The sequence below is a fragment of the Perognathus longimembris genome, chromosome 2 (assembly GCF_023159225.1).
Source record: "Perognathus longimembris pacificus isolate PPM17 chromosome 2, ASM2315922v1, whole genome shotgun sequence".
Classification (NCBI taxonomy): domain Eukaryota; kingdom Metazoa; phylum Chordata; class Mammalia; order Rodentia; family Heteromyidae; genus Perognathus; species Perognathus longimembris.
This window is the reverse complement of record NC_063162.1, coordinates 104,124,096-104,137,150: the sequence shown is the minus strand read 5'-3', so window position 1 is coordinate 104,137,150 and position 13,055 is coordinate 104,124,096. Positions and strand designations below refer to the sequence as shown.

Below are 13,055 nucleotides of genomic sequence, written 5' to 3'. Positions count from 1 at the left end.
TTATCTTACATTACCACCACCTCAAGAAAAAATTCCATAGAATTATTGACTAAGTTGAAGTTCCTAATAATATCCAATACTAGAACATCATCTACCTGTTCTTCACTTCACTCCACATAATCAAAAGGCTTTTGAGGAAGGAAAAAGTTAAGCCTCCAGTAAGTCCTGGGCACAATTAAACACTTCAAAAATATTTTAAATGATTGACTAAATGAGAAATTATTATTGCTAGATTAGCCTTTTTAGATGGTGAATGTTCTGATGCTTATTTGTGGACAAACAACCTGTTCATAATCATCACCCTTGTGTCAGTGGACCCTAGCCTTATAGACATATGGTCAGTGAGTAGACAAAGGTGCAGTTGTCACTCTGTCACTACTAACTCCTATTTAACACACATCCTTATTTTTTTTTTTAATTTTTGCTCCAGTCCTGGTGCTTGAACTCAGGAAAAGGCCCTGTCCCTGAGCTTTTTTTGCTCAAAGGTAGCAATCTACCACATGGGACATAGTTCCACTTCTGGCTTTTCTCCTAGTTAGCTGGAGATAAGTCTCAAGGACTTTCCTTCCAGGGCTGGCTTTGAACTGCAATCCTCAGACCCCAGCCTCAGGTCCTGAGTAGCTAGTATTATAGGCCTAAACCACTGACACCTGGCATTGTTAGCACACATTTTAAGTTGATTCAGAATCACATTTGTTTATAGCTAAGAGCTAAAAATTGAAATCCTCAATTCTGGCTTGATAGACCATGTAAATGTTAATACTTCTAGACACGGAGTCTAACTTCTTATATTTCTGAATTTGGAATTAAACCCAAGGTTTTGTATATTACTAGATAAGTGTTCTACCAATGAACTAAATCCCTAGCCCTAGTAAGTTTAACTTAAAACAAGGAAATGCCATATTTAACAATTAGCTATAGTAAGAGTAGACATAGGATGGATATATCAATTTGTGTCTGAGACAAAGTGCTCTGAGACTGGCATGTTGCTGCAATGACCTTCAGTATATGGCTGAGCATGAGAAGCAGGTCAGTCTTGAGCTCCATTCATTTACATTTCTTTCTGAATTACCCAAAGTGCTTTGTTATGAGGCAATGTCACCATTAAGACCATTGTGTAACATGAGCCTTGAGAGTAATACAGAAAACAAAATGTGTATTCTCCAATACGATAACAGGAGGAGAGAGATGCTCATCAGATTTTTCAAATATATTTTAAAAGGGTGGAAAGTCTTGTGGGTATGTGCAAGAGACAATGAAAAGATAGATTAAAATATGCAGAATAATTACTTTTCGCGAGTAAAAGACTCAAGGGTATAATGACTAGCTAGAGTAAATCTTAGAATGTCGCTTATTTGCAAAATGTTGCCAAGTAGCTGGGTAATAATTCATAGAATTCATAAAGACTTAAAAGACTGCTGTCTTAATGGATTTTTTCTGTTTTACTTATTAAGATCACCTTAATAATTCATGTGCAGCAATACTGTTAACAAGCAACAAAATCTCACGTATCTCATTTAAATTTGGCAACTCTGCTGACAGTGAATATAGTCTCATACCTCTGAGCCAGCAATTGTAAAACAGCCCTCGGCTGTTAGTAACTCAAACTACCTCATTTATGATAATCCTAAGAAAAGTTATGTCCTAAATGAATGGTTGGATTTTATGGTCATTTACTAGGAAGATTTATTTGTCCTTCATTTGTGGGGAGGTGACAGGACAATGAGTCCACAAACTATAACTCTTGTTTACACACTGTGTGGGTTGCTTTGCTTCTTTGTTAATGGCAACAACTGATTATTGTTTTCTTGGGAGAAACAGGAGTTTCTAACAAGAGCTTAACACTTTCCTATGATTAGCACCTGTTTTAGAAGGTGAAAGTCATGTAACACTATTCTACTAGGAAAAATAATCCTTTACTCAAATAGGAATATGAATGCACAGATCATTTAGATTCAAGTGTTTTGGCTTTTTTTTTTGTACTGGTCTTGTGTCTTGAACTCAGGGCTTGGATGTTATCCCTGAGCTTTTTTGCTCAAGGCTAGTATCCTACCACTTGAGCCACTTTCAGCGTGTGTGTGTGTGTGTGTGTGTGTGTGTGTGTGTGTGTGTGTGTGTGTGTTTAACTGGAGATAAGAGTCTCATGGAGTTTCCTGCCTGGGCTGGTTTTGAAGTGTGATCTTCATATCTCAGCCTCCTGAGTAGCTAGGATTATAGGCCCAAGCCACTGATGCCTCGCTCAGATTCAACTTCTATACCAGCATTTACCAGGCAACTTTTTTCCTTACCATGAAGTAGTTCAATAGTTTTTCCACACAACAGAGTGTCCCAGGTGATAATTCTTAATATAGTTCAAAATGAAATTTCCAAAGCACATGCTAATGTTCACACACATTTATTTGCTAAATCCGGTAATATGAAATCACTCACTACTATGTTCATAGCAAAAATAGACGCCACTTAAACTTATTCTACACCCAATGGACCTGTTTTAAATGACTTGTTATTGGAATCTTTAAGTTAACTTGGAGAAGCTATATACATACACACTTAGCATATATATGGTGTATGTATGCATATATAGTATGTGTATGTATGTACATGTAGTGTTAAAAGTGAGGAAAATATCGTATTTTTTAGAACTAGGAAACTGAAAGGGACTACCAAAATCGAGACACAGGGTAAAAAAGACAAACTATTACAAAAGCAATACTGCAAAACTGATTAGTGTAAATCTACTGAACAACTCATGGGGAGAAAGGGAAAGGGGGAGGGGGGAGGGGGGAATGAGGAAGGAGGTAACAAACAGTACAAGAAATGTATCTAATGCCTAACGTATGAAACTATAACCACTCTGTATATCAGTTTGACAATAAAAATTTTAAAAAAAGAAAAAAAATATTAGGCTAGATGCAAAGAAGACAATCACAGAAATATATATTCTATGCTTCCATTTTTTATGGAATATTCAAAATAGGCGAACACATACAGAAAGTTAAATTAGTGGCTACTTATGATTGGAGTGTAAAGTAGATGATATCAATCAGTTCTAATAAACATGGAGCTTCCTTTAGGAAAGATGAAAAAAACAAAACACAATGTCACCAAAAAATCTGGCCTCCACTTCTCTTAAGATAGCTTTGGTAATTCATTCATGGAAATGTCATGAATAACTAACAATCTCACATAACTTTTTTAAACTTGCTGTGCTAAAACTTGATCAAATTTGATCAATTTGGGTTCACTGCATGCAGAAACTTCCTACCTGGTATAAGGAGGGAGAGGCAGAGTAATTCTGGTCCACTTGTTGAAAGTATCTGACACCAGGATCCGCTGGAGGTGGTAGCTACTGCATTCAACATTGGTGGGCAGACAGTCCCTCACCAACGGGTGCCACGACAGTCCCAGATCCACTGAGTATTCCAATTCAATAGCTGCAACAGGAATATTGCGGATATAATATAGTAATCACATGTCCACAGAACCAGGAATCAGGGTTACTTATTGTACTTCTGTATATTTTAAGTTTTATTGTCAATTTGGCTTTTTCCTACATTCATGTTTCCTGCATTGTTTTTCCCTCTGTAAACTGTTATTTACTATTTTTAATGTGATATGATCAAGTGAAACACAAGCTAATTTTTCCTGAATCACTTGTTATAATAAAAATCTTTTAGAATTATCACTTCATATAGTTATAACATATGAATAGGTACATATATTGTATATTATAATAAAATACATTACCATATTTTAAGTGCTGTATAGTTGAATGGGATCATTACAAATGAACTGGGATGCTTAAGACACAGGGCTTATATCAATTATATAATTTAATATTTTATGAGTGCGTGCCAGTCCTGGGGCATGAACTCAGGGCCTGGGCAATGTCCCTGAGCTTTTTTGCTCAAAGCTAGTGCTCTACTACTTGGTTCATAGCTCCACTTCTGGCTTATTATTTATTTTTTTGGTGCTTAATTGGAGATAATAGTCTCATGGAGTTTCCTTCCTGGGTTGGCATTGCACTGTGATCCTCAGATCTCAGCCTCCTGAGTAGCTAGGATTACAGGCGTGAGCTACCAGTGCTTGAACAATTATATATCTCAATGAGCATTTTTTAAGTAGTTACAAAACTGAACAGCCCTCTAAAATTATTACTATTATTACTATTACTTATGAAAGAAATTTTTGGGTCTATGTGCTTTAAAAATAAGTTTACAGGGCTAGGAATATGGCCTAGTGGTAGAATGCTTGCCTCGCATACATGAAGCCCTGGGTTCGAGTCCTCAGCACTACATATACAGAAAAAGCCAGAAGTGGCGCTGTGGCTCAAGTGGTAGAGTGCTAGTCTTGAGCAAAAAGAAGCCAAGGACAGTGATCAGGCCCTGAGTCTAAGCCCCAGGACTGGCAAAAAAAAAAATAGTTTACATTCTAATGATTTCAAAAATAAATTTCTAAGCCCTGTGAGGTATCTTATGCTTTTAATCACAGCAAGTCAGGAGGCTGAGACTGAGAAGATCTAAGTTTGAGGTCAGCTTAAATAAAAAGTTCTTGAGACTCTATCTCAACAGCAAAAGCTGGGTGTGGGTGGGGTATCCATTTGTCATCTCAGCTATAATATTGGTCTGAAGAAAAAGTGAGATCCAATCTAAAAAGCAAAAAGGGTTGGCATATAGATCAAGTAGTAAAGGGCTTACCTAGCAAGTTTAAAGCCTCAGGGTTCAAACTCTAATACTGCCTAGATAAATAAATACATTACAAATAAATTCCTTAATCTCAATTTAGGCACAATATCCTAAGAAATAAACTCAATTATGCACAATCTTTTCAAGGCCATTTCAAGACTTCAAAGTATAATTCTGCATTGCTTAAGGACTTAGTAGAGATTCTTAAGAGTTCTATGATAGAAGCAGCCACAGATACTACTGCATACTGCTGTTCTTCTGTCTGGACATAGAATACCTACCATAGCAAGAGTCAGTGACTGAGCAGGAGGCAGCAAAGTCGATCTGTAGGAAGGAGTCCTCATTCACAGCAATGTCTGTGGTGACCACATAACGGGTGCTAGCCTTTTCAATGAAGACCAGAGCATCACCAGTGGAGCCACACACAGGCATTTTGGTGCCTCCTGGGTGAAGCAGCCATTTCTTACTATCCAAAGTTGTAAAATCATCTTCCAATACTGTATTGTCAGTAATATTTCCTCCAATGAGAATCTGAAACATTGCAGTAATAATAATAATAACAATAAGCCCAAATTCTTAATTTGGTTTTAAGGTACAGGAAAGTTCAGTCTTTTATTGTTTGTTTGTTTGTTTGTATCTGCCAGCCCTCTCAGGACTGGCACTGTACAGACAGCATAATGCTAGGGATCATTTCAGAATGCTCTTGTTTATGTGGTCTGATGCCCATCTGGCAGGAGGCTACAGAAAACAAATCAAAGGATTGACAAAACCATTCACAGCTTTCACTGGCCAAGTTGTGCCTTTGAAAACTACACGTCTCTAAACTGGGAAAGCAAAATTTGGCTAACATGGGATTATTTTCCATGTGACATTTCTATTTAAGGCCAGTCCAGCCTTGAGGCATTGCAATTCTGGTTCTTTGTACTGTTTTTTACCCATTTTATTATGTATGAAGATCCTTCAGAAGAGCCCATCAAGATGTTGGGGAGATTTATTTTTCCTTCAAAGGCTAGGGAGAAAGACTTGAAATTGAATGTATGTGGCGCAACAATGCTCATTTGCATGTTTTCCTTTGCAGAGAATTATAACCTTGTATTACACTTGATAAAGTCCTTCTAGCCATATGGCAGCATCCTCTATGAGCAGGACCTATGCCTTCTGTTGTATCATCTATATTTTATTTAGGCCTAGGCAATTGAGGGGATAGAATGAGAAAGGAAGCTAAAAACCATATCTAATCTAGCTGTGTGCCCTTGGGCAAGTCACTAAACACCAGGACTTTTCCCTACTGAGCAGGAGGGTTGGACTAAATGCTTCCTAAAGCTACAGTTAGCTTAAATGTCAAAACATAGAATAGTGAATCCTGAAGGGACTGACCTGATCAATAACCCAAGGGCTGTAGAAGTGCCCATTTTCAGATGGCTGCCACCAGCGCAGGCGAGTAGAACCAGATCGGGCTTTCAAAGGTATCTCCAGGGCAATGTACCTGCCCACGTTGCTGGAGTTGCTGAAGAGGAACTCTTGAAGTAGACTCCAGGAGAGACCACCGTTTAGAGAGTATTGCAGAAGCACAGGCTGGCTTCTGGGGTCTGGAACACCTTTACCACATCCCAGTCTCATGAAGAACTGCACAAATCTAACATTCATAAACTTTACTGTAGACTCCAATCACACAGCCACATCATTAACAACCAACAAGCACCCAGGGTTATATGGGAATGGATGGCTTTAATGAATATGGCAATTTCATGAACGTCCAAAACAATCACTTCAAAGACTGACTTTTCCTTTTTAATGAAAAAGAAGTTACTATAATGTGAAATGTGAAAGGTAGCAATTGTGTGCCCATATCTGTACTTCAAAACTCTCCTCACAGGAGAATGTGAGGGAACTTAGAACTCAATGCAACCCTGAGCTAAAATGTAAGATGATGGGAGGGACTCTCAAATTTTGGAGGATGAGTTGTCACTTACTAAAGATAAACTAGATCCAAGTTTTTAGTGTTTTAAACCAGAAAAATATAATTAATGTGGAGCATGTCATATTATTGGGAAAATTATCCATTCGCGAGTTTGTCAGGAATTAGTTTTGAGTGACACATTTAAATTCGGAAGTTGTAGCACCTCTCTGAAAAAGGCCAGCAGCTTTTGGACGAGGTGCATTAGGCCTTGGTCTCTTTTCTACTTATATTTGTGCCAGTGGCAGGAAAGCATGAGTGTTGGTTGGGGGGCCTGTGCCAGCCTCTGACTGTTGCTGGGTCTGGGGATGGATGATACTAACCACTGAGAACTAGGGCTGCCAGCCAGTGGCAGCTTTCCTTGCTGGCAGGGAGGTGGACAGAGCAGCAGCACGCAGCTGGGTGCCAACAAAAACTAGCTCACATGTTATCTTTGGCAGACAAGCTGCTGGTTCCTGATTTGGCCACTATCCTAGCTGGTAATGAAGAATAAATTGCATGTGGAATCAAACACACATCCTCACTAATAAGTACACACCAAACACTGGAAATAAAATGTTATAATAAATGTTTTCCATACCATAAATAGAATCATCCCTTCCTCATGATCTCCCCACCCCTATCTCAGAGTCCTGAGAAATTGGAGCTTACATGGAGCACTTTCCAGGTCAATATATGCAAATCCTACACAGCAAACCACTGAGCTGAGTTGCTTAATGGAGCTTTTTAACATTGGATTAATGAAAAGATGTATGGTTAATGCCTAGGAAACGCTAGCATTTCTAAGAACACAAATCATTTACAGAGGAAAAATTTTAGGAAAACGTGTATTGGGAAAATGTCTCAATTTAGTAATAATATAGTTAATTACTGGTGGTTAAGAAACTTCATATCAGTTCTACTTATTTGGAAAAACTAAGTAGCTTCTAAATTAGAGCTATAAGCTGCTAGGGAAAAATCTAAAATAAGGAAAATCAAACTCAGCTGTGTGTGTGTGTGTGTGTGTGTGTGTGTGTGTGTGTGTGTATGTGTGATCATGAGAAGAAAATAAAATCTTGCTTTCTATAACTACAAATTTATATATAGGAATGTATTTTCTATGAATTATGATAAAACTTAAATAAATGAAACATTTAGGAAAAAGAAGGAATAAACGTGCTAATATATATTCTAAAATACTCCACAATATATCAGAAATGAAAACATGGTTCTTTGTTCACTGGCAAAAATAGGTCAGGGTTGCATTTTATACAAGTTAAATTGCCTTTTTTATTTTGCTTGTTGTTTTTGGCTCATCAGATGATCAAGGGAGACACATCTTGACAGGACATAATCCTCTGAGCCAGTTAAAATGTTTGTTTCTGAATGACTGTGGTCAATTTAGAAAATGGCTTCTTAGAATGTGTGAGAGTCTGTGGAAAGATGATTACAAAGAGTAAGGCTGTTCTATAAATGTTCTTACCAAAAATTGCTAATGGAGATAGATAAAAATTAATCACAAGTGACTTCAGGATATACAATATTTCAACTGAGTATTTTTTTCACTAAACATAGTATAATAAATGTGCACAATTTCTACCTGGCCCAAGTGGTTAGGTAGTAAAGGGTATTGTAAAGAAGGCAAATAAAGAAGATGCAATGTAATTTCCTTGAGGTTAAAGTAAATGCAGCATTGCTATTTTTCTCAACCTCAAATTTATGAAATAACAGATGTGATTCTGACGCAGTTATTTAAGAAATCTTTCAGCTTTAGACTGGATATGTGAACAGCATCTTAGTAGATCTTTGATCAGAAACACCACGTGTCTCTGTCAGAAGCCTTGTCCTTGAGATTTCCTGGTTTTTCTTCCTGATTTAATTATGTCAACAATTGATGACAATTACCTAGCATGTGATAAATCCAGGTCTCGTGTCATCAACATTCGTAAGCCATCTTCATTGAAAAAGAGGTTGTTTCCGCTGGAAAGGATTCCACATTTCCTAGATGGCTTTCCACCACTCATTAATAAGAATCTATCAGATTCCAGTTGACCTGAAAAAGTGGAAAATGTGTTTTATCAATGGGCCCAAGCATAGTCATATTATAATTATTTAAAAAATCAGTGGTAGGGGCTTGAATTCAGGGCCTTATGTATGTTAGACAGACATGCTATAATACTTGAGCTACATCCCCAGGTCCCCTTGCCCTTTTATACAGGATTTTGCATTTTTGCTGGGCTGGACTGCAATCCTCCTATTTATGTTTCCTTCATACATGGTATGATAGGTATTACCATATCCAGCTTTCTTTTTAGTTAAGATGGAGTCTCATGAGCTTTTTCTTCTTCCTTGGCCAGCCTTAGACTACAATCTTCCTGACCTCTACCTCTAAATATAGTTAGAATTTCAGCAATAATGCACTATGTTTGGTTAAATTGTATTATATTTTAAAAATATGTAGTAAGTATATTCTAAATACACTAAATCTGAAGTCATAAATATTGAAATTCAAACCCTAGTACCATCCTCACTAATAGAACCCTAAAAAATTTAGAACTAAATGGACTCGAGTGTTTACTATTGCCAGGATAATAATGAAATATTAGAGTAGATCTTACTGGTCAATTCCCTATCATAAATTATACCTATATATAAATTCTTTCACAAAGCTACAAATAATTTATAAGAAAACATTACCTTCAAAATCATCTTTGAGGAAATCAGGATTTTTGGTGCTTATTTTACAGGTTGGACCTGAGTATCCAGGATCACATATACACTTGGTACCATTGATGCAGCTCCCATGTCCGTTACACATCTCTTCACATTGGGGACCAATGTAGACATTATCAATGGCCCATGTGACTGGCTGAGAGCCAACAGGGTAAAAGCCCTGGTACCATCTGAAACGCACAGAGCTGGAAAAGAAGTACAACTCTTAAAAAAAAAAAACCCTTATAGGAGGGGGAAGGGGGGGATGAGGGAGGAGGTAACAAACAGTACAAGAAATGTACCCAAGGCCTAACGTATGAAACTGTAACCTCTCTGTACATCACTTTGGCAATAAGTAAGAAAAAAAACAAACCAACCTTATCAACAGGACAATAGACTTATTGAAGGATGGGAGGTTCCATTCACCATACTCAAGTAGAAAATATTGCCCTGTGCCAGTGGATCATGCTTGAAATCCTAATTATTCAGGAAGCTAAGATCTAAGGATCTGAGTTTGAAGCCAGCCTGGGCAGGAAAGTCTATTAGACTCTTATCTCCAGTAAACTACAAAGAAAAGGGTGGAAATAGAGCTGCTGTTCAAGTGGCAGACTACTAGCACTGTGCAAATGAAAAGCTCAGGGACAGTGTGCAGGCCCTAAGTTCAAGCCTCAGGACTGGTGTACACACGTACACACATGCATGTGCATGAGTGCACACACACACAGATCAAATGAAGTAGAAAAATGATCTGCTATCTTAGGAAGAAAACTCCATTCTTTAGTCTCCAGGTCTTTTCTGACAAGGTTCCTGCTTCCTGTATACTCTTCCTAACTCTACCAGGGTGTCTTCCCACTCTCTTCAATATTGACATCCTTATTCAATATTGACTTCCTTAGTGAAGATTTCCCCATTCCTACTGTCTACAAAAGGAAACTATACACCCATTCAGCAATTTCCTATTTATTCTCTCCTGAAAGCCATCAATATACTTTCTGACTCTATAGATTTACTCTTTCTGGATACTGCCTATAAATGGAACCAAACAACGTGTGACTTTTGCATCTGGCTTTATTCACACAGAATTAATGTTTTCAAGGGTTATTCATGTTGTAGCCAAGTATCAGTATTTTATCCTTTCATGATTAATATTCCTTCATAAGGATGTTACAACTTTATCAATCATTATTTGATTAATATTGTCTGTTTCCACCTATTGTGAATAGCGCTGCTATGAAGGTGTGTGCATAGCACTAGAGTTTGCCTATTCATTTACTTTTTTAAGAAGTAGAAGATTTTATTTGGCAAAAACAATGCTAACAATATTTGTAAGGTGATCTCTACTACTAAAATGGACAGAGCTAAAGGCTGATACCCTTACTCCCCCTCCCACACAAATTTTAACTAGACTACATATAAAATTTCACTGACTGTTTTCATTCTTTTAAAGAATGGTGGGAGTCTCCCCCCCCAAGTTCAAAGACCTACTTGATATGAGTAGTTTCCTCTAAATTTTTAAAAAATTTTATTGTAATGGTGATATATAGAGGGGTTACAGTTACATGAGTCAGGTAATGCGTACATTTCTCATTCTCTCCCAGTTTTTCCTCTTCCAACTTCCCTCCCTGAGAAGTTGCTAGTTCATTTCCAACATAGGTCTAGTGGTTTCAGTGCTAAAATGGATCACAAGGGCTCAACAGCTATATGCATATGTTCATATAAAATGATGCTTATCGAAACAAATTCCAAGAAATGGAAGAGGTTTTTTAGTGTACTGTTTGCAGTTCTTTTTTCTTTCATTTTTTTCTGTCACTGCTTTTGATTTGTGTACCCTTCGTCTTATACATAAATTTATCTGATTTGGTGAGGAGAAAGGAAAGTTCAAAAATGGTGGGACAAAGAATTTGCCTAAATGCCTGCTTTCAGAAATGGAGGGACCAAAGGTGAATAAATGCAGCAATAGTACTCACTGGACACTATGTTGAAAATGAAGTCTATAATTTATGGATGGGAATGGGAGGGAAAAACTGGGAGAAGGCAAGGGAAGGGGTGACATTGTCCAAAAAGTTATGTACTCTTTACCTGACTTGTGTAACTATATCCCCTCTGTACATCACCTTTATAACAACAAAGAAAGAATTATTTGAAAACACCTGCTTTCAGTTCTGGGTAGAATGGTAGGGGAACTGCTTTTCTAATGGTATATGATACATCTCACTGTCTCTTCAATATTTTTGATGGAATGTTCACTATTATCATCATTGATCAAGTTACTGGAGTCTGCCTGATTCCTCTACTAGCAGCAAGCGTGGAGAGGCCAAGGTCTACATCTCCTTCTATCCCTTTCCATGGTCCCAGTATAGTCTTTTGCACACTGGTGCTGTCTAGTAATTTTTAAAAAATGGACAGTTCTAAGGCTTGAACTTGAAGCTTTGAGTTTGCACAACTTGCTTGCTTGGCTGGCACTCTATTACTCAAGCCATGTCTCTCCAGTCTGTAAGTTTCTTAACTAAGAAAACCAGATTTATTTTTAGTTTGCTATTATTGCTTAGCTTAAAAAATCAGACACAAGTAAATGATTTGGTTTATCTTATTACTGATGCCAAATTACCTCTTTGGGAATAATCTGCATATTTTCAAACTAGTCTAGAAATAGTTTAATGCATATTGCCATAGATGATGCTCAAAGAAGGATTTGCTTCAGAGCAAGCAGAAGACAAAAATAATATGAGCACTTATTTTTGTGTTCAATAAATGTGGCCAGTCTCTAGTTATCACTGAAAGGAAATTCTTAATAGATTTCTTTATTTGAGAGACAGAAATTACAAGTCAAATACTGGAATTGGAACTGAGTAGTGAGAAGGAAATGAATTTTGTAACTTCTATAATTTAGTAATTAGTAGAACAGATGGAATCATGTTATCACATAAAAGTTTCACCTGCTGGGTACTGGTGTCTCATGCCTGTAATCTGAGCTACTCAGGAGGCTGAGATCTGAGGATCATGGTTCAAAGCCAGCCAGGGCAGAAAAGTCCCTGTGAGACGCTTATCTCCGATAAACTACTCAAAAAAGCCAGACTTGGCACTGTGTCACAAGTAGTAGAGCACTAGTCTTGAGCACAAAAAGGTTCAGGGACATCTCCCAGGCTCTGATTTCAAGCCCCAGGATTGGAAAAAAACCCACCAAAAACGTTTAACCCAATATTGTTTAATAACTAAATCCCAACTGTACTTAGCTGCCCCCAAAATGCCAGCTCATAATTCAACTTCATTTTCAAGTACTTGTCGTAGCTTAGTTTTGGCAAGCAGCACTTCTTACCTTTTGAACTTTTCAGACTGCTGAGCTGAGGGAAATGGCTAGAGTTTTCCTTTGAACAAAAGCCTACATGGATTTTTTTGAACTTCTTATTTATTCAAATGTTCTGAATACAAATGAACCCCCTTGGTTGGTTATTTATTATTGCTCACTGCCTTGACACAGAAACTGCAAGCCCTGTGACAAATGGGCTGAAGGGTCTAGTTTTGCCCTGGCTCCCTTCTGCTGAAATCTTCCTTGGAAGATTTCTCACTGTCATCCTCCTTGGCTATGTCTGTCAGCACCTGCTTTTCCATGCCAATGGGACTCAATGGATCTGGTTTTTAACCATAAGCTTAAAATTTCAAGCACACAGCTCTGCTTCTATTAAGTAAGGTTTTTACTTGACTCATTATGAAACTGTATAATG

The 13,055-nt window shown here is 37.5% G+C and overlaps 1 protein-coding gene across 1 annotated transcript in view; it reads right to left on the bottom strand.

The window, feature by feature from the left end:
• Reln (reelin) overlaps positions 1 to 13,055 on the bottom strand; it is a 435,472-nt gene that overhangs the window by 49,695 nt on the left and 372,722 nt on the right. Inside the window, exons 42-46 of the mRNA XM_048339842.1 lie at positions 9,319 to 9,539; positions 8,527 to 8,674; positions 6,063 to 6,321; positions 4,967 to 5,216; positions 3,266 to 3,434 (exon numbers count right to left, since the gene is read on the bottom strand). Of these exons, the coding sequence (XP_048195799.1) occupies positions 3,266 to 3,434; positions 4,967 to 5,216; positions 6,063 to 6,321; positions 8,527 to 8,674; positions 9,319 to 9,539 (1,047 nt within the window). The remainder of the gene's footprint in view (positions 1 to 3,265; positions 3,435 to 4,966; positions 5,217 to 6,062; positions 6,322 to 8,526; positions 8,675 to 9,318; positions 9,540 to 13,055) is intronic.